Source organism: Ascaphus truei, chromosome 5 (genome assembly GCF_040206685.1).
Source record: "Ascaphus truei isolate aAscTru1 chromosome 5, aAscTru1.hap1, whole genome shotgun sequence".
NCBI lineage: Eukaryota > Metazoa > Chordata > Amphibia > Anura > Ascaphidae > Ascaphus > Ascaphus truei.
Window position 1 is genome coordinate 4,275,265 of NC_134487.1, and position 21,063 is coordinate 4,296,327.

The 21,063-nt window shown below is 44.7% G+C and overlaps 1 protein-coding gene across 1 annotated transcript in view; it reads right to left on the minus strand.

Annotated features, from left to right (window-relative positions):
* Window positions 1-5,290: 5,290 nt before the first annotated feature.
* Window positions 5,291-21,063, minus strand: part of PPP6R2 (protein phosphatase 6 regulatory subunit 2) — a 210,669-nt gene continuing 194,896 nt past the window's right edge. Inside the window, exons 23-24 of the mRNA XM_075599251.1 lie at window positions 20,133-20,247; window positions 5,291-7,479 (exon numbers count right to left, since the gene is read on the minus strand). Coding sequence (XP_075455366.1) covers window positions 20,178-20,247 — 70 coding nt within the window. The 3' untranslated portion in view covers window positions 5,291-7,479; window positions 20,133-20,177. The remainder of the gene's footprint in view (window positions 7,480-20,132; window positions 20,248-21,063) is intronic.

The window sequence follows — 21,063 nt, forward strand, 5'->3', positions numbered from 1 at the left end:
GGTCCCCGGACTAGTGGGACAGCCTCTACCGGTAATTGCGCCAAGGACTGCTTTTATATTACTGTCATATATGTGACCTTATCTCGTAGTGTTACTAGTTCTAGTGTTATCACTCTTCACTGACCATTCCTAGTTACATTGAAAGTAAGAAAACTGATATGAACCCATAATGTGCCGATAAACATCCTTAGTCATAGATATGAGTGGGTTTAAGCAGATGGTATGGTGGACAGGCAGAGGTGGGAGGAGACTTAAGGATGGTTTAGTCGAATCCACTGCATACAGGGCCAGTTGCTTGTCCACAGATGGATTTAAATAGAGTAAGTCCCCCGGATCACATTTCAAAAGAGTGGGCATCTTTCCCATCGTACATGCCAAGGACAAGACTTTCTTTGGGGGGAAAGAAGAGAGGTCTAATCAGTGGATGGAGAGAAACCAGGGTACTGCACTGTACTGCAAATGGGATATGGTATACCTGTAGTGCCTTTAGGGGACGAACAAGGGGAGAACCTCAGGTTTGGAAGCCCAAGTCCAACTCCTTGTTCATACCCCCGGTGCCAGGGTTCCCAAAGTCCTTATCCACCTGGACTCTCTCTGTAACAGCCTAGGTACAAGGCTACCATCGCTGTTCTTCTCGATAGGGTCAATTATTTGGAAGCGTAATTGACTAGGACTGTGCCCAGCGGGTGTGAAGTGGGGAGCCACAGGGGCCTCCAAATCACACCTGCGGATGGCAGCCATGTGCTGTGTGATCCTGTCCTTACCCGGATGTGTAGTCTCCCCCACATACCCTTGTCCACATGGGCATTTTATTAGGTATATAACATTCCTAGACAGACACGTCAAGAATGTCTTAATAAAGTACTTTCTGCCAGTGTGGGTGTGAAAAGAGGTTACCCTCTTGTAGGCTGTTGCAGTGACTACAACTGCAGCATCGAAAGCATCCCTGCTTAGGTATCCCAAGGAAAGTCTGTCTAGCCTGTGTGCTTCCAATATCAGCCCTGACTAGTCTATCCCTTAGATTTTTACCCCCCTGTAAGAGAATAGTGGGGTTGCTGTGAGGGTTGGGGCTAAATCACACTCCATGCTTAATAAGCTCCAATGTTCCAGTATGATTTTCCTGGCTTGCTTACTCCATGTCCCATATGTAGATATGAAGGGTATGGAGAATTCCCTAGATGGGATATGTGTATTCCCCCCGCTGACTAGGGTTTCTCTTGAGTGTTCCTGCCTTTTCTCTCTGGTCTTGTAAGAGCGACTTTGGGTATCCTCTTTCTATAAATTGACCCTGCATAATGTCTAGTCTTTCTTGAACTTCTGGAGTACCACTGATAATTCGTCTTGCTCTAATGAACTGGCTATAAGGTAAGCCTTTAGTTGTACCCGGTGGGTGATAGCTATCAAAGTGCAGCAGATTATTATGATCGGTGGGTTTTGTATACAGATCAGAGACCAGTCAATCTTCTATCGAGATTGTTGTATCCAGAAAATGAATTGCTCTATGATCGAACACGTGTGAACCCAATAGAGTTCTTTGCGGTATTCAGACGCCTGATGAATTCTAGCAGTGTCCCCTCAGTTCCTGCCCAGATCAGGAAGACATCAATGAAACGCACCCACATACGCCCGTGTTCCTGGAATAAAGGGTGATTGTAGACAAACTCAATCTCAAATAGGTTCATATACAGGTTGGTGTACTGCACCGACACACTTTATTCGAGCAAATACCCAGTATGTACCTGGCAGATACCTGGAATGCGCCGCTCCTCACCTCTGACAAGCCCCGTTGCGTTTGCCTTCCCAGCCTGGGTTCATGCCTGGCTGACGGGCGGCTGATCTGTTAAATGATAATGATTAGGATTTAATAGGCTGCAATGCTTCGCGTGTCTACCAGATGGCATAAATTCATGAATTGTAATGCAGTATATATATATATATATACTGTGCAGTATTGCAGCCAGCGGGAATAAAATGCTTCAATCCCTGCCTGGAAAATAACCCAATGCACTCGGGCAGAAAACAGTCACAAACCTCAATACACCCGGGTATACCCGAATTAGTGGGACTAGCCGAGCTCGAATAAAGTGTGTCGCCAGTGTATGTGGGTGCTACATTGGAAACAATGGCTGTCCCTTGCTTTTGAATATAAAAATTGTCTTCAAAGAGAGTTTTTTCTCTCTCAGTGTGATGGTGAGTCCAGTAAAATCTTCTCTCGCTGGGTGTGAATGAACCCTGTGTGTTTAAAGCCTCCCTAACAGCATTAATACCATCATCATGTGGTATCGATGTATAAAGGCTATTAACATCCATTGTTGCTAGAATTATCCTCTCCTGATTAGTGTTATACAAACTGATCTTTCGTAAAAAGTCAGTGGTATCCTTGATATATGAGCGTGTGTTTGTGACCATTGGTTGTAAGAATTTGTCAATAAATACAGTACTGCCAGGGGCTGAAAGACAGTCTGGTCCTGCCACAATAGGGCGGCCTGGTGCTTTCAACAGATTTTTATGTATTTTTGGAAGGGTATAAAATACAGGGATGATGGGGTCAGTTTTAGTCAAGAATTCCCTTTGTTTCTGTGATATAATACCACCTTCATGGGCCATTGTTATGATCTGTGAAATTTTGGATACGACACCTGCTGTAGGGTTGGAAGGGGTAATTATGTAATTGGAAGTGTCTGACAGTTGACGTTTGATCTCATTTACATAGTCTATCCTGTCCAAAATAACAATGGCACCCCCCCTTATTATCCTGTCCATAATAACAATGGCACCCCCCCTTATTATCCTGTCCATAATAACAATGGCACCCCCTTATTATCCTGTCCATAACAATGGCACCCCCCTTATTATCCTGTCCATAATAACAATGGCACCCCCCCCTTATTATCCTGTCCATAACAATGGCACCCCCCCTTATTATCCTGTCCATAATAACAATGGCACCCCCCCTTATTATCCTGTCCATAACAATGGCACCCCCCTTATTATCCTATCCATAATAACAATGGCACCCCCCTTATTATCCTGTCCATAACAATGGCACCCCCCCTTATTATCCTGTCCATAATAACAATGGCACCCCCCTTATAATCCTGTCCATAATAACAATGGCACCCCCCTTATTATCCTGTCCATAATAACAATGGCACCCCCCTTATTATCCTGTCCATAATAACAATGGCACCCCCCCTTATTATCCTGTCCATAATAACAATGGCACCCCCCTTATCTGCTGGTTTGATAATAATTTCTTTATTATTGTCTATTTCCCGACGTGTTCCTTTCTGCCCCCGTGAAATGGGGGCCTCTTGGTTATGCTTTCGATGCTGCAGTTGTAGTCACTGCAACAGCCTACAAGAGGGTAACCTCTTTACACACCCACACTCTGGCAGAAAGTACTTTATTAAGACATTCTTGACGTGTCTGTCTAGGAATGTTATATACCTAATAAAATGCCCATGTGGACTAGGGTATGTGGGGGAGACTACACTTCCGGGTAAGGACAGGATCACACCGCACATGGCTGCCATCCGCAGGTGTGATTTGGAGGCCCTCCCTGTGGCTCCCCACTTCACACTCGGTGGGCACAGTGCTAGTCAGTTATGCTTCCAAATAATTGACCCTGTCGAGAAGAACAGACACGGTGGTAGCCTTGTACCTAGGCTGTTACAGAGAGAGAGAGTCCAGATGGATAAGGAGTTTGGGAACCCTGGCACCGGGGGTATGAACAAGGAGTTGGACTTGGGCTTCCAAACCTGAGATTCTCCCCTTGTTCGTCCCTAAAGGCACTACAGGTATACCATATCCCATTTGCAGTACAGTGCAGTACCCTGGTTTCTCTCCATCCACTGATTAGACCTCTCTTCTTTCCCCCCACAGAAAGTCTTGACCTCGGCATGTACGTTGGGAAAGATGCCCACTCTTTTGAAATGTGATCCGGGGGACTTACTCTATTTAAACCCATCTGTGGACAAGCAACTGGCCCTGTATGCATTGGATCCGACTACACCATCCTTAAGTCTCCTCCCACCTCTGCCTGTCCACCACACCATCTGCTTAAAGCCACTCATATCTATGACTAAGGATGTTTATCGGCACATTATGGGTTCATATCAGTTTTCTTACTTTCGATGTAACTAGGAATGGTCAGTGAGGAGTGATAACACTAGAACTAGTAACACTACGAGTATTTTGGGTCACATATGACGGTATACAACTATACTGGCTGAGTATATCCTGTGAGGTGGTGTATACTAGACTAGAATCTTCATACAGACACTCACTGTTCCCTGTGCATGTTATAGTGTACTTATTACATTGTTTATAACACTTCTCATGTCTTCTCTGCTTTCAAACTGGTTTGGAGTGACCACACAGGGTGAACACTGCAGGACCACACAGGGTGAACACTGCAGTACTGGACTGTGCTATAGAAATCTGACAGCCCTTCAGCATGGTGCAGTACCTAAGTACACATCACATGACATTATTCATTGAATTTAATACTACTTGGTGGAATTCACATATATGTGATCTCTGTTTTCAGGCTCTTAGCCTACAAGGGGTTGTCAGGTGTCTAGTGCATCAGTTTAAGGGCATCAGCTAAACCTATACACACATGTATATCAGGTGACATAACGCATTGAATTCAATACTGCTTGCATCCGCCTGGACACTTTATTTTTGCATTTTTCTGCATTTGTTTTAACACTGGGAGGATGTTGCTGTGAGGGAGTCGGGAAGTACCATAGTCCCACTTTGTGGTGACTATGGGAATTGGCCTGTAGAAGGGGTAAGTGACCCCGAAACGTTGCCCCCTACGTCTCACCGGACCCACTTCCTTCCCTGTTAGGGATTTCTTTATCATATCCCTCACTTTTTAGTGATGTCCCATTTCCCCCTTCCCTCCCCCTCCCTCCCCCTCCTGTTCATTTCATGTGATTTGCGGTTTTTTTGCACACTGTCAATTCATGTTCTTCACTTTTGCTCATTCATACATATCAGCATTTCCAGTATCATTGATTCTTTTGTATTCATTCGGAGTGCGGGGAACACTTTGTGCTCTATATGTCCTTAGGAGAGATTAGGGGTCTCTTCATTGTTCCCCAGCACCCACCACGTACTTATATCCCTAATATATTTAAAACATTAGGTAGTGCGGCCTATACAACATACTTTCTGCCCCAAAAACATTATAGTGGTTGGTTTCTTAGGCACATTAAATACATTTGCTGATTAAGACCGAGTGCCTGCCTCCTTTCTACCAAAAACATTATATAATAGCAATATTTAAAAAATATATATTTAAAAAAAAAAAAAAACAGATTTACCATAAAACATGAACCGGAATAAAAAGGAAACGAGGGAATATACCGAATAAAACAGCGACACTGCGAGATAGGACGATACATGGAAGTGACGTGTACAAGAGGGAAACACACAGGTAAAATGAGTACAAACAGTGCTGGGCCTGTATCAGGACGGGACGTCCCGTAATCACCTCCCCCGGCAAAGTGCGTCAGTCCCCGACGGGAGAGGCGATAAGAGAGAATATTGGGCACAGGGGGACTGGTTGGGCACAGGGGGACTGGTTGGGCACAGGGGGACTGGTTGAGCACACTGTTGGCCACAGGGGGACTGGTTGAGCACAGGGGGACTGGTTGGGCACAGTGTTGGGCACAGGGGGACTGGTTGGGCACAGTGTTGGGCACAGGGGGACTGGTTAAGCAGAGTGTTGACCCAGCGAGTGCTGTACCAGGGAGAATAGAATCAGAGTTAAGTATTTAGATCGTCAAAAAGAAAGTAGGGTTTTATCAACCCACTGAGAAGAAAGCTGGTACGTCCCATTTGTCTTGTCTCCTTTTCTCCATGTGTGAGATGGGGGGCGGAGTGAGAGAAGAGGGAAAGAAGGGGGGGAGTGAGAGGAAGGCAGAGAGAGAGATGGGGGAGATGGAGTGAGAGAAGAGGGAAAGAAGGGGGGGAGTGAGAGGAAGGCAGAGAGAGAGATGGGGGAGATGGAGTGAGAGAAGAGGGAAAGAAGGGGGGGAGTGAGAGGAAGGCAGAGAGAGAGATGGGGTGGGGGATAACAGGATGAGGAGAGAAACAGACTCCAATGGCTACAGACCCCTGTACCCTACAGCTGCGGTTAGGGTCAGAACTGAATATAGGGTCTGCTTGGGATCATCTCTTATACCTAATTTCAGACCAGGGCTTCCAACACATCCTAAAATCAGACATAAAAGAGACTGCGTTAAAACCCCATATTAGGAGGGAGATCCCAACATGGCGGGACCTCTGCTCACGTCCTTCCTATGAGGGGGGGAGGACAGATGGACATTTTGCTCATGTCCGTGCTGTGGGGGGGACGGGGGAGACGGGGGGACGGGGACAGAGGGACATTTTGCTCACGTCCGTAGTACTGTGGGGGGGGGGGGGGGAGGGAGGACAGATGGACATTTTGCTCACGTCCGTACTGTGGGGGGGGGGGGGGGGGAGGGAGACAGATGGACATTTTGCTCACATCCGTACTGTGGGGGGGAAGGGGGAGGACAGAGGGACATTTTGCTCACGTCCGTGTCGTACGGCTCGGTGCAAACTGGCATCCTCCATGTAAATAATAGTGTGGGTGACCCCAGAGCGGTTATCCCGTCGGTGGGAGACGGGCTCTGCGCGACCTTCCCACCCGCGCAGGCGTACTGAGGCTCTGCACGCGGTAACGTGATCGTTACCCGCGGCTCCATTTCTCTTTTCTCAGGGGGACTGAGTATTAAACTGGTAAAAGTGAAGCAGATGTAACCGCAGTAATGGGTTCCTCGTAAATTAGCTCCTTGTGGTTCAGATCATTTGTTTTAAACCTTTAGAGCTTCGGAGAGGTCACTGGCGCTCGTGGTTAACTCTATCACTGCCAGAGGCGGCTGCCATGCATCGAGGTGCTGGCTAAAGTGCACAGAACATAAATAGCAGGGTAACCGGTCAGTAACAGGCATGTCCAGCACAGAGAACCCCCAGAGTCCCCGCGGTCTGTGGGAATGGAAGCTCCTGGGAGACGCTGGCGTCCACACGGCAGAGACGTGTGGGGGGATTATTGCTAAAAAGGGTGGATGTGAGGGAGCTTGGGATGGGAGAGCCCCAGCCCTCTCCCGGTCTCTGGGTGTGTGCTAGGTGTATCCCCTGCAGCAGGGAGGGTAGTATGCAGATAAAGGAGGCAGTTCTTTATAGAGCGGTCAGGAAGATGCGGCTCCCACACACAACCCCAGGGCGACATCGCAAAGTCCTTCCACCAACAGATCCAGGGCAAAGCCGTCTCCGCTCCTGCACCTTCCCGCAGACTGACTCCGGTTACGCACGAAGAAATTACTCCAACTGAAACAGACGCGGCTGCATCCACACAAGAGGAGGGGTCCCGGTCCAGAACAAAGGTGTCACGCAGGCCCATTTAACGTGGCTTCAGGGGTCGGGGAAAGGTCTCCGTGGCTGTAAAACAGGACAGTGCAAGTTCAGCCTCCAAAGTAATGTCTGGTATTCCTCCCAACTGGTCCCACATGTGCAATCCTCCCCCAGTCACTGCTCCCTCTGTGCGCTTAACGTCAGGTCACGAGAGGACTTCCCCTGTGCCCAGCTGTGTACACATGCTATGCCTATTCTGCTGCACCAGTCTTACATTCTGCTCACTCTCCTTCTACTTCACCCACACATTATATCACATGCTTAAGAAATACTCCTAACCAGCATCTAACAACTTTTTTATTAGCATTCACAACCATAACAATCTAAAAGAAAATCCTGTATCATAATAACAAGTAAGCGAACTTCCTGTATCGTTATAACAAATAACAGAACTTCCTGTATCGTTATAACGAGTAACATGTCGTCCTGTATCGTTATAACAAATAACAGAACATCCTTGTGACGGGAGAGGGGTGCCAAGCGAGTAATAAAGGGGTCACCCCCATTAGGCACCCCCTTCCACCGTCTGGGAGGTGAGGGGTTAACCCGAAATGTACGTACAATACATATGTTCCCCTGCTTCATAACCAAAAGGTACGTCCCTTGGTTATCCTACTCCCACATTTAGAGATAATTAATGTATTTTTATTCCCCTGCCTCGTGGCAAACTGTTTTATTTGCTAGATGTGGATATTGGTACAAATTATTGGAGTTTGTACCTTTGCAGTGTATGCAGCAACCACATACACTGGGATCCAGGCGGGAGGGAAAGGGTTAATGTTAATTTGGTGTTTATGGCCCTTTGTCCCTTTTCCCGCCTTTGCAGGCTTCATTTTGCAGTCTCTCCATAGGTCGCCATTACAGCCCCATGTAACCGTATAGAGATTCCGGCGATTTAGGCCCGTTATCATAGAAGACCTGAAGGTGGCGCCCGAGAGGAGGAGCGGCGGTTCCCCACTGAAAGTCAATGGAGCCATTCATTTCAATGGGGATTCCTCGAAGCCGACCTCCAGGAACGGTTGGCAGCCATCCAAACCGCAGACCGCAAAAGCGGATACAATATCTTGAAGAGAGCTTTGATCACTCCCCGGTCAAGGTCAGGTTCAATTGGCGTGGGAAACTTAGGTTCTAGGGCACCCAGGAATAAAATTATTTTTGCCCCTAGACCCTAGGAACCCCTCACACGATCCCAACCGGGTCCGTGAGTTAATGACCCCGGTAAAGGGTCGCGCTCGTTATAAGCGTCGCACCATAGACTCTAATGGCAGAGGTAAGTGTCGCGAATAAAAACGCCTAAGTCAGAATGAGCAGAAACCTGGAACCCATAACTCCGGTTCTGTTCAACATAGAGGGCTGAGATTCGGTCACCATGTAGTCCTAGATCCGGCAGGATTGCATGGCAAATACCGACCTTCTTGGGGCAACAGAACGGAGTCAGGGTAATTGTAAAGTTTGGGTTTCTGCCATTGACTTGCATGGCAGAAAAAAAAGCTGTGTGTGCTGTGCACGCGCATAGTAAGTGAAACTTCTTTGACTTTTGTCACAGAAATTGACTTATAACGCGCGTGCTCGGCACACATGTGTCAGTCAGTGTATGTGTCAGTCAGATAGTATGTATGTGTGTCAGTCAGATAGTATGTATGTGTGTCAGTCAGAGAGTATGTATGTGTGTCAGTCAGAGAGTATGTATGTGTGTCAGTCAGAGAGTATGTATGTGTGTCAGTCAGAGAGTATGTATGTGTGTTTGTGTATGTATGTGTCAGTCAGAGAGTATGTATGTGTGTCAGTCAGTGTGTTCATGTGTGTCAGTCAGTGCGTGCATGTGTGTCAGTCAGTGTGCGTGCGTATGTGTGTCAGTCAGTGTGCATGCGTATCAGTCAGTGTGTGTGTCAGTCAGTGTGTGTGTCAGTCAGTCAGTGTGTGTGTGTATGTGTGTCAGTCAGTGTGTGTGTGTGTATGTGTGTCAGTCAGTGTGTGTGTGTGTGTGTGTGTGTGTATGTGTGTCAGTCAGTGTGTGTGTGTGTGTGTCAGTCAGTGTGTGTGTGTATGTGTGTCAGTCAGTGTGTGTGTGTGTGTGTGTATGTGTGTCAGTCAGTGTGTGTGTGTGTGTGTGTGTGTATGTGTGTCAGTCAGTGTGTGTGTGTGTGTGTGTGTGTGTGTGTGTGTGTGTGTGTGTGTGTATGTGTGTCAGTCAGTCAGTCAGTCAGTGTGTGTGTGTGTGTGTGTGTGTGTGTGTGTGTGTGTGTGTGTGTGTGTGTGTGTGTGTGTATGTGTGTGTGTGTGTATATGTGTGTGTCTGTCAGTGTATGTGTGTCTCTCTTTCTGTGTCTTGCCCCCTCTCTCCTGACTCCCCCCACCCCAGGCAGAGCTGCGGACCCGCGGCGGCTCTGTCTTAGTCTCTCCTCCCCCTCACAAACCCCCCTCAAAGGCAGGCAGAGCTGCGGACCCGCGGCGGCTCTGTCTTAGTCTCTCCTCCCCCCTCACAAACCCCCCTCACAGGCAAGCAGAGCTGCGGACCTGCGGCGGCTCTGTCTTGGCCTCTCCTCCCCCCTCACAGGCAGGCAGAGCTGCGGACCCGCGGCGGCTCTGTCTTGGCCTCTCCTGCCCTTGCGAACAAAATTATAATGGACGCAAGAATTTGGATTAATTGCAGGGTGTTAAGGAACAACAGAAGGGGCTCAGCATATATATGGAGCTTATGGCATTCATTGCAACTAATTACAGCAAATTATTACTGCTATTTAACCAATTAGCAAACCGAGGGTCTATATAAGTCTATTAGACCCTGCCTACGTCATCAAAAGAGCCTGAGGAAGCCGTCCAATCGGCGAAACGCGTTGCTCTAATTCGTTGAAGTCTTTTGTACCACTGGGGCTTCCGTAGCTGAGGGGAGCAGTCTGCAGTCACAGCCGCGCCAGGAACTGTCATCGATTCCAACTCCGGACGCGGAGGAGAGAGCGGCTGGGGACCGGTGCAAACCGCAGCCACGGGAACACACCAGCTTAATGTAAATACTATGTGAGTGCATTTATTGTGGATTTTATTGATGTGCATTAAACGTTGAAGTTTTAAAACGAGCACTGCTGATCCCAGTACATTATTTTGCCTCACCCACGCCCCTCTCTGTAACGGGGAGGGGAAGAAGCCTAGAACGGGGGAACTATAATTGAGACCTGCATTGAACCCCCTGCCCGCCAGCAGGAACGCATACAACACCCCTGGGAGTATCTCTGACGGGGAACCTAGGTGTATGCCTTAAAGACAACTGCCCTGCGACTTTATATATATTTTTATATATATATATAATTTATATATTTATATATAAATATATTTATATATATAAATATATAATTTATATATTTATATATTGTGCATTACCACGACCCCTCCTGCACTCAACTGCGGAAGGGTCACCATCTATCACAAAGATACCATCTTGGGACAAGGTCTACACAGGGCCGTGTAAGCAAACATCATTTTATATATTTATTTTATTTTTCACCGTCCCTTTCATCTCCTGTACTGGGTTTACTCTGTAAAATTGTCTGTATTTGTATTATCTGTGCATCTACTTATCCCTCGCTCCCCCTACTTTGTTTTGTCTATACGTTTCCATAAGGGCTTTGGATCATCCCTTTATTAGGGGTAGAAGCAGAAGGGATTGCAAGAACGACTCCGCACCATTAGCAAATAACCACAATAATTGGTTTCAACGCTCTTCTGAAATTCTGTCACTTAAGGTAAGCGCCTGGTTCTTCCACATTGTTCGTTCCCCAATTTAATCCTCACCGGTGGCTGCATAACCTTTTAGTCCCAGATTTTAGTATGGCTGAGATGGAGATAGTTGAAGAACTAACCTCCCCTACAAAATTCGAACCCACGATCATTGCCCAGAGTGTGTTTGAAAAGAGGGCACTCAGGTGCAATGATATGGAGAGCAAATTAAGCATCAAGGAGGAAGTGAATTCCGCGGATATAATAAAATCAGAATTCGAGAAACTAGACAAATTTATGAAGAAAGAACTACGTATTTTACTAGACCGCTCCTATCTAGAGGAATATCTCAGGGTCTCAAGAATCCCAAGAGGCCTCAGGGTAAATAAGCCGGCTTCATTTGAACTAACAGAGATTGAGCATGTATGCATGTGGGAAAAAATTCTAGACACATGCAGCATTGACTTGATGAAGCTACTAATATCTCACCATAACATCACTTTAGAAAATTTAGACGCAGAAATTGATACGATAAAAACCACACTAGAACCTCTAATGGGTTGCCCATCCTTTAATACATTGAACAACAAACTATCTGGAGAGTTGGACACCTTAGAGAGGAATATACTCATCAATAAGAATAAGAAATTTACAAGGGATGAGGAGGATTATCGAGAAGGGAAGCAGAGGAAATGGGACAAGTCTATTACGAGGGAACAAAAGAAAAGAGACAGAAGCAGTTCGATGGTAGGGAGGGATAAACACACAACAGTACATCCCCCCCAAAAAAGCCCAATCGTTAACCATAAGATTGAAGCCCCTAAAAAACCAGAGGAAAAAGGGGCGGAGAAAGGGTTGGAGACGATAGCACCAAAAACTCATTATCAGAGTAATAAAAACACATATTCAAATATGAGTCACAATAACCACATCAGAACAGGGAGTATAGGTACCCTAGGGACGCATGGCGGGCCAGACGCGATTATTCACCCAGACGAGAACGGTCCCCTAGACGGGAGCGCTCCCCCTGGAGGGAAAGATCGCCGAGGAGATCGAGAGAAGAAAGATCTAGAGAAAGATATGAAGATAGAAAGGGGAGAAGAGAACAAAGAGAGAGAAGGGAAGAACAGTTCACACATAGAAGTCCCATTTGGGAAAGAACAGACAGGAGCAAGACAGGTGTCTCTTTTTTAGAACAGGCCCCCCAGACACCTGTAGAAATACAGAACAGGTTCTCATGCCTGGACGACCCCGGGGTACCCGGGACATCAGAGGGGAGGGGAAAGAAAAGAGAAAGAGAGGGAAAAGGGGAGGAAGGAAAGGTAGGGAAAAGACCAGCCCACTAACTAGTGTTTTTAACTTAAGTTCCAAGACTTTGGACACTACTCAAACAAGAGTTTTAGCCAAAGGATTGAACTTCGCGCCTTCTAGAGGCCCGAGTGGCTTCGACCTTTTCATCGATGCGCATAAATATTTGCGCCAGCTAACTGTCAAAAGATTTTTTCTAAGTAAAAACAATTTGAATCCGAACAGAGGCCAGCAAATATCAACACTAGACACCATTACAGAAAGTCAACCTGAAAAGGAAACTTTTATACACACAAATTTAAGAAACAAATCTAGCTTCTACCCGAGTCACTGCAAAGGCGAGTACTTAGAGGTCTTCAATAAATTAATTATGGATGACTTCGAGCAACTGGCCAATAAGGGAAGTAGACATCGGGGAAATATGACCCGTGAGGAGAAACAGGCATTAAAAACCCTGACTGACGACACAAGTGTCACAATAAAACCAGCAGATAAGGGAGGGGGAGTGGTCGTAATGGACACTAGTTATTATTACAAAGAATCACAGCGCATCCTTAGTGATGCAACCACCTACGAGAAGCTAGTGCACGACCCCTCGAATGTATATAAAGAAGAATTATCATCTACTGTATGTTACGTGCAGCAAAGGAATTGGGAATCTTGGGCGAGAAGGAGTTTAGTTACTTGTTGAAAACCGATCCAATCAAACCGGTTTTTTACTTCTTGCCCAAGATTCACATTAATAGGCAGACACCACCAGGGAGACCTATAATTTCGGGCATAGGATCCCTCACGCAAAACTTCTCTGAATACGTAGATATTTATCTGCAGAAATATGCTACTAACTCAAAATCATATTTAAGAGACACGTTGCAGGTTTTGAGTGTCCTGTCCCCTGTGAAGTGGCAGGAAAACTACATACAAGTTACCTGCGACGTCACATCTCTGTACACCTCAATAAGACATACAGATGGATATATAGCGGTAGCCTCAGCACTTGAGAATGACCATACGATCCCTCAAGAACAGAAAAGGTTCTTACTAGACGGAATAAGATTTATTTTAACACATAACCTGTTCTGGTTTGATGGGCAAATGTTTTTGCAGAAATGTGGCACCGCAATGGGGACCAGATTTGCTCCGAGCTATGCCAATATCTTCATGTCACACTGGGAGGAGAACAACATCTGGGCTGGCAACCCTTTTGGAGCAAATCTGGTCCTTTGGAAGAGATATATCGACGATGTGCTCATTATCTGGGAGGGAGACAATAAAGATCTTGACCTCTTTTTGAATCACATTAACAGGAATGACGTCAACCTTGTCTTCACATCTGAGAGGAGTACTGGTAGCATCAACTTCCTTGATTTAACTATATATGTAGAAGACAACCTTATAAAAACTAAAACATATTTCAAAGAGGTTGATGCTAGCAGTTTTCTCCTAAACAGCAGTTGCCACCATCAAAAATGGTTAAACAATATTCCTTATGGGCAGTTCCGACGTATCAGGCGGAACTGCACTGACACAAGGATATTTAAAGAACAGGCGGATATTCTGAAAACTAGATTTGAGGAGAGACACTACAGGTCCGAGATAATCGAAAATGCTCTCTCCAGAGCGTCAAAACTTAGCAAAGAAGAACTGTTGGTACCAAAACAAAAGAAAGAGAACCCGGACTATATAGTGCCCTTTATTACCAAGTTTAACGAGGAAGCCAAGAATATTAAAAAAATCCTAAAGAAACACTGGCACGTTTTAGGCAAAGACACAGTCCTACGAGAATACTTACCGGAGTCACCTAGAGTAATTTTTAAGAAAGCTAACAATATCAAAAACAAACTGGTGCCTAGTGCATTCAGAAAAGAGGAAAAAAATCCAGACAGAATGTTGGCTACCGAAACCTATAGGTTTTTTTTAAATGTTTTGACTGCAAAGCGTGCAAGCAGGCGGAGAAAGAGACGATAAATTTTAGTTCTAAAGTCACGAAGGAGGTTTTTAAAACTAAACACTTTATAAATTGTAGGACCTCCTTCGTGGTATATCTCCTTGAGTGCCCATGTGGGCTCCAGTATGTGGGCAGGACCACAAGAAGTCTTAGGGTCCGCATACTGGAGCACATGGGTAATATCAGAAGAGGCCTCACAAGTCATAGTGTACCAGTCCACTTCAGTTTGGCCCATGGGGGGGACCCATCGGGATTGCAATATAGGGGAATAGAATTCGTCACTGAGAACTGGAGAGGCGGAGATAGACTCAGGCGTTTAAGACAGCGAGAAACGTTCTGGATCTATCAGCTGAAGACTTTAACGCCAAACGGCCTAAATGCAGATCTAGACATCCCAGCTTTTTTGTAAGGGAGGCAATAATGATTAGAGACCCATTCAACCCCAACAGATTTAAAAAGGAAAAAAGAAAATCAAACGGGGATATAATATTAATGCTTGTTTTTGTTCCCCATCCCCTATCTCTCCCTCCCCCTCTTTTACTCCATCTCCCTCTAATTTTCCTATTTGTTTTGAGAAACACTTCTAATGCTTTGATATGCGTTTACTTACATTTTTAACAACTAATTGTGACCCCATGAGGAATTATACAGTTAACGTTTACCCAACAATTATTAAGACACACGTAGAGCAATTCAATTACAGCTAGAGATGCGAATACCATTGTATCTATTTTGGAATATTTTATATATATAAAGAAATAAATTATGTTTTTAAAGTGATTTGTATAAAAAGTGTTGTTTTTAATATCATTTAAAAAAAAAAAAAAAAAAAAAAAAACAAAAAAAAAAAAAAAAAAAAAAAATATACCATAGAGTAAATCACTATGTTTTATATGTATTTATATATAAATTGTTGATTTTATACTTCAATGTATAAACCAAATTGACCATGACTAAGTAAGGTAGATAATATAAACTGTGTAATTGATAATAGCACCATTTTGTGATTCAAGATTAACCCACTAACAAAAGGGAACACAAGATAAAAATGATTACCAACAAGTTTATTATTTGTGTTTCTATGTGTCCAGATAAAAATTAGTCTGAAAACAGTTGTCTTTAGACACTTTGATGTAACCCAAATGATTGCAAAATATGGATTTTAAGCGATGAATAATGTCAACATGATATAGCACTAATTTTAAATGAGGATAAATGTAAATGCAAAGATTATCTTAGAGGATCTACTAAACTTGCGAACAAAATTATAATGGACGCAAGAATTTGGATTAATTGCAGGGTGTTAAGGAACAACAGAAGGGGCTCAGCATATATATGGAGCTTATGGCATTCATTGCAACTAATTACAGCAAATTATTACTGCTATTTAACCAATTAGCAAACCGAGGGTCTATATAAGTCTATTAGACCCTGCCTACGTCATCAAAAGAGCCAGAGGAAGCCGTCCAAAGATTATCTTAGAGGATCTACTAAACTTGCGAACAAAATTATAATGGACGCAAGAATTTGGATTAATTGCAGGGTGTTAAGGAACAACAGAAGGGGCTCAGCATATATATGGAGCTTATGGCATTCATTGCAACTAATTACAGCAAATTATTACTGCTATTTAACCAATTAGCAAACCGAGGGTCTATATAAGTCTATTAGACCCTGCCTACGTCATCAAAAGAGCCAGAGGAAGCCGTCCAATCGGCGAAACGCGTTGCTCTAATTCGTTGAAGTCTTTTGTACCACTGGGGCTTCCGTAGCTGAGGGGAGCAGTCTGCAGTCACAGCCGCGCCAGGAACTGTCATCGATTCCAACTCCGGACGCGGAGGAGAGAGCGGCTGGGGACCGGTGCAAACCGCAGCCACGGGAACACACCAGCTTAATGTAAATACTATGTGAGTGCATTTATTGTGGATTTTATTGATGTGCATTAAACGTTGAAGTTTTAAAACGAGCACTGCTGATCCCAGTACATTATTTTGCCTCACCCACGCCCCTCTCTGTAACGGGGAGGGGAAGAAGCCTAGAACGGGGGAACTATAATTGAGACCTGCATTGAACCCCCTGCCCGCCAGCAGGAACGCATACAACACCCCTGGGAGTATCTCTGACGGGGAACCTAGGTGTATGCCTTAAAGACAACTGCCCTGCGACTTTACTCACACTGGGCCGTGTGAGTATTTATATATTTATATATTGTGCATTACCACGACCCCTCCTGCACTCAACTGCGGAAGGGTCACCATCTATCACAAAGATACCATCTTGGGACAAGGTCTACACAGGGCCGTGTAAGCAAACATCATTTTATATATTTATTTTATTTTTCACCGTCCCTTTCATCTCCTGTACTGGGTTTACTCTGTAAAATTGTCTGTATTTGTATTATCTGTGCATCTACTTATCCCTCGCTCCCCCTACTTTGTTTTGTCTATACGTTTCCATAAGGGCTTTGGATCATCCCTTTATTAGGGGTAGAACCAGAAGGGATTGCAAGAACGACTCCGCACCATTAGCAAATAACCACAATAATTGGTTTCAACGCTCTTCTGAAATTCTGTCACTTAAGGTAAGCGCCTGGTTCTTCCACATTGCAAGGCTGGTATAAAAGCCCGGGAAAGTTACTGGCTCTGCTTTATGTTAATGTTCAGGAGGGCGACACTTTGTCTACAACAGCCCCCCTGATCAAAGACTTGAACACTCTGATTGTGTACAATAGGGTGGAGAAACGCAGAGCCCGAGTGGTCTGTAAGTGCCATAATTCACACTTACAGACAACGGGTTTCCTGACCAGATACAAGTCTGGTAGACTTTTAGGCACCCTGACTTTAGTGTGGGGCTAGAGAAATGAGACCCCAAGGGCCAGATGTGCGCATGTGTCAACTAACTGGGGGCATGATCCAACAATGCTTCCCACGTTAGCCGGCAAGGAGGGATTGGGTGCAGATAATTGTCACCCAATGTCTAGCACCGCATGCTAGGGTATAGGACTGGAATCCCATGTAAACCAGTGTAAACCCTATACCCAGTGTAAACCCTATACCCCTTCGTGACTACATCTATTTGTATCCTGTATCGTGAATGAATTGCCAATCCAGATCCTGATTGCTTCATTGCCGCAAACCCTGAGTAAATGCTATATCTTATATGTTATTTGTATAATCCTGTGTGTTCACCTTCTTTAAGGAATAAACTATATTTATTATATCTAAGTCGTGTTCAATTCAACCCAGAGATTTGGTGTATATTATAACCTTTCACAAGTTACCTTGACAATCCTGTATCATTATAACAAGTAAGCGAACTTCCTGTATCGTTAGAACGAGTAACACGTCGTCCTGTATCATTATACCAAGTAAGCGAACATCCTGTATCATAATAACAAGTAAATGAACTTCCTGTATCGTTATTATGAGTAAGAACTTCCGGTATCGTTATAGCGATACAGGAAGTTCTGTTACTCGTTATAACGAGTAACACGTCGTCCTGTATCATTATAACAAATAACAGAACTTCCTGTATGGTTATAACGAGTAAGAACTTCCTGTAATGTTATAACGAGTAAGAGAACTTCCTGTATCGTTATAACGAGTAACACGTCGTCCTGTATCATTGTAACAAATAACAGAACTTCCTGTATCATTATAACAAGCGAACGTCCTGTATCGTTATAACGAGTAAGAACTTCCTGTATCATTATAAAGAGTAACAGAACTTCCTGTATCATTATAACAAATAACAGAACTTCCTGTATGGTTATAACGAGTAAGAGAACTTCCTGCATCGTTATAACGAGTAAGAGAACTTCCTGTTTCGTTATAACGAGTAAGAACTTCCTGTATCATTTTAACGAGTAACAGAACTTCCTGTATCATTATAGCAAATAACAGAACTCCCTGAATGGTTATAACGAGTAAGAGAACTTCCTGTATTGTTATAACGAGTAACACGTCGCCCTGTATCATTATACCAAAGTAACAGAATTTCCTGTATCGTTATAACAAGTAACAGAACTTCCTGTATCGTTATAACGTGTAAGTAGGGTTGCCAGGTGGCTTCTCCGAAAATACTGGTCTCAATGGTGAAAGGTGCGTCAGGTCACTATGTCCAGGGCGGAAAATACCGGACACATACATGTCCAGTATTACAGAACCTCTCATTTTTTACTGGACAGAGTATCCAAATACAGGACAGTCCAGTTCAATACCGAACACCTGGCAACCCTAAGAGACCTTCCTGTATCGTTATAACGAGTAACAGAACTTCCCTCCTTCCTCTGGCTTTCCTTCTCTCTCATCCTTTTCTCGTCCTTTTACTGAGGGAATTCAGCGGTCCCTCAGTCTCCTGGGCATCTTGCCTTCTCTCATTAACTTCCTCCTTTGGTCTCCACCCATGGACCAATTCCAGCACCCACAAGGATGGTCACTATCTAGACATGGTCTTTACTGTAAACTGTTCCCTTTCCGATTTCTGTATCCCCCTTTCCACTCTATCACCTCCTATCACCCCCCCCCCACCCCTTCCTACCTGTTCTACTCGCTACTCTCGAGACCTTCGCTTCAGTGACCTCTCTGCTCTGACATCTACCCTGAACGCTAACCTCTCTTCTCTCCCGCCTTCCTCTGAACCAGGCAATCTTGTCTACTGTTATAACTCTATCCTCTCCTCCTCTCTTGATCTATATACCCCTTCTCGGCTCCGGCACACCCGCCCCTCTAACCTACGGGCTTGGTTAAATTTACAAACATGCCTCCTTCGCACTTGCACTCGCTCCTGAACACCGTCGGAAGAAATCTCACACTCATTTTCTGCGCTATAAATGTCTCCTCCCGTTTTAACTCCGTGCTCTCTAAGGCCAAACACTACTTTTCCTCACTCAACACTCACAGAGAAGAGACGGCGTGGATTGGATTTGTGAGTGTTGACTCCCTCTTCCGACCTTCTCCTCCCTCCCACCCTTCCTGACTTCCCTTCTCCTCAAGCCTTTGCCGACCACTTTAAAGGCAAGATGGATGCCATCCACAAGGAGATTCCTTCTGTCCCTCCCCCTCCTCTCTGCTTCTATCCAAACCTCCTTCCTCCACTCAACTCCTTTTCTCCTGTATATGTATCATATGAATTTGAATATACTTAGCATCTATGCTGGACTGACTTTACATTGGGTTTTGAATGTCACTTGATGCTTCATATACTGTGTGCCAATTAGGTAATTATACCAATATTGGATATTCTTTACTACGTACCACCCACTGCATCTATATCACTAGTGTATGTTGCATTACAATTGGTATCCATTTAGGAATACCGTGATACTATGTTCACTATTTGAGCTCTATCTCTATAGTTGACTTACACCTGTCTGGTCTCACTATTAAACACCCCACAGGGGATTTTAGTCATTTGTTTGTTTTGTAAATTTTGAGTCGTCGTGGTTGTAATAATAAATATTTGTTATTTTCTTGATATATTGGTTCTGCGGGCTCTGACTCACTTTAGTGTGTCGTTAGGTAGGGGTGATTTTACCCCACTTAGTGGGACAATTGGTATCCCAGGCTATTTTAGCCAATATAATTACTCTGAGTGCAGCCAACTGGGTTCTTTTCGCTATCCTAGAGTTAACGTGTTGTGTTATATATATCTGTAACCCTTTGCACCTCAGTCTATAATTCATATGGTATTAGGTTGAGCGTTGAGTTACCTCTTTAGTTGATTTCATATTCTAAGCTCTATCCGCAACAAAGCTCTATCCTCTTTCCATCGTGCATTCTCCGTCTCTGTCTCCAACATGTCTTCGTCTCCTATTGATCGTCGACCTACAGACGTTGGTTTTACCATAGGGCTCTGTTCTGGGACCTCTCCTTTTCTCCCTCTACACACTATCACTTGGTGACCTCAGGTATCAGCTCTATGCAGAGATATCTATCCACCGCTACCCTCACACCTGCAATTCCGCCCCAAGTCTGGGTTGCCTCCTGGCTATATCCTCATGGATAGCGCTCCGCCACCTTTAACTTAATATGGCTAAAAACGGAGCTCCTCATATTTCCCCTTAAATCTGGCCCAATATCCCCCTTTTCCATCACTGTAAATGGTTCTACCCTCTATCCTGTCACCAAAGCACATTGCCTAGGAGTGACATTTAACTCCTCCCTTTCCTTCTCCAATCATGCCACGGCTAAAAGTTGTTGCTTCTGCCTACGTAATATTGCCAAGATTCGCTCTTTCCTGTCACGCTACGGCCAAAACACTAATACATGCCCCTATCCTCTCCCGTCTGGATTACTATAACATACAGCCAACAGGCCTCCCAACTGTCTCCTTTACAATCTATCCAAAATTCTGCTGCTAGAATAATTTCCCTCTCTCCCAAAACAGCCTCTGCTCCTCTCCCCCTTAAAGTCCTCTCCTGGCTTCTCATCATGTTTCAGATCACCTACAAAGTTCTCCTCCTTACCTTCCAGGCTCTCCCCTCATCTGCTCCTCCTTACATATCTGCTCTGATCTCTCGTTATGCCCTGCTGGTCTCCTGCGCTCTGCTCATAACTGTCTCCTTTCCACCTCTTTCATCTCTACGGCTCTGTCGCTTTAATCTTTTTTCCCTCACTGACTCTTACCTGTGGAACTCCCTC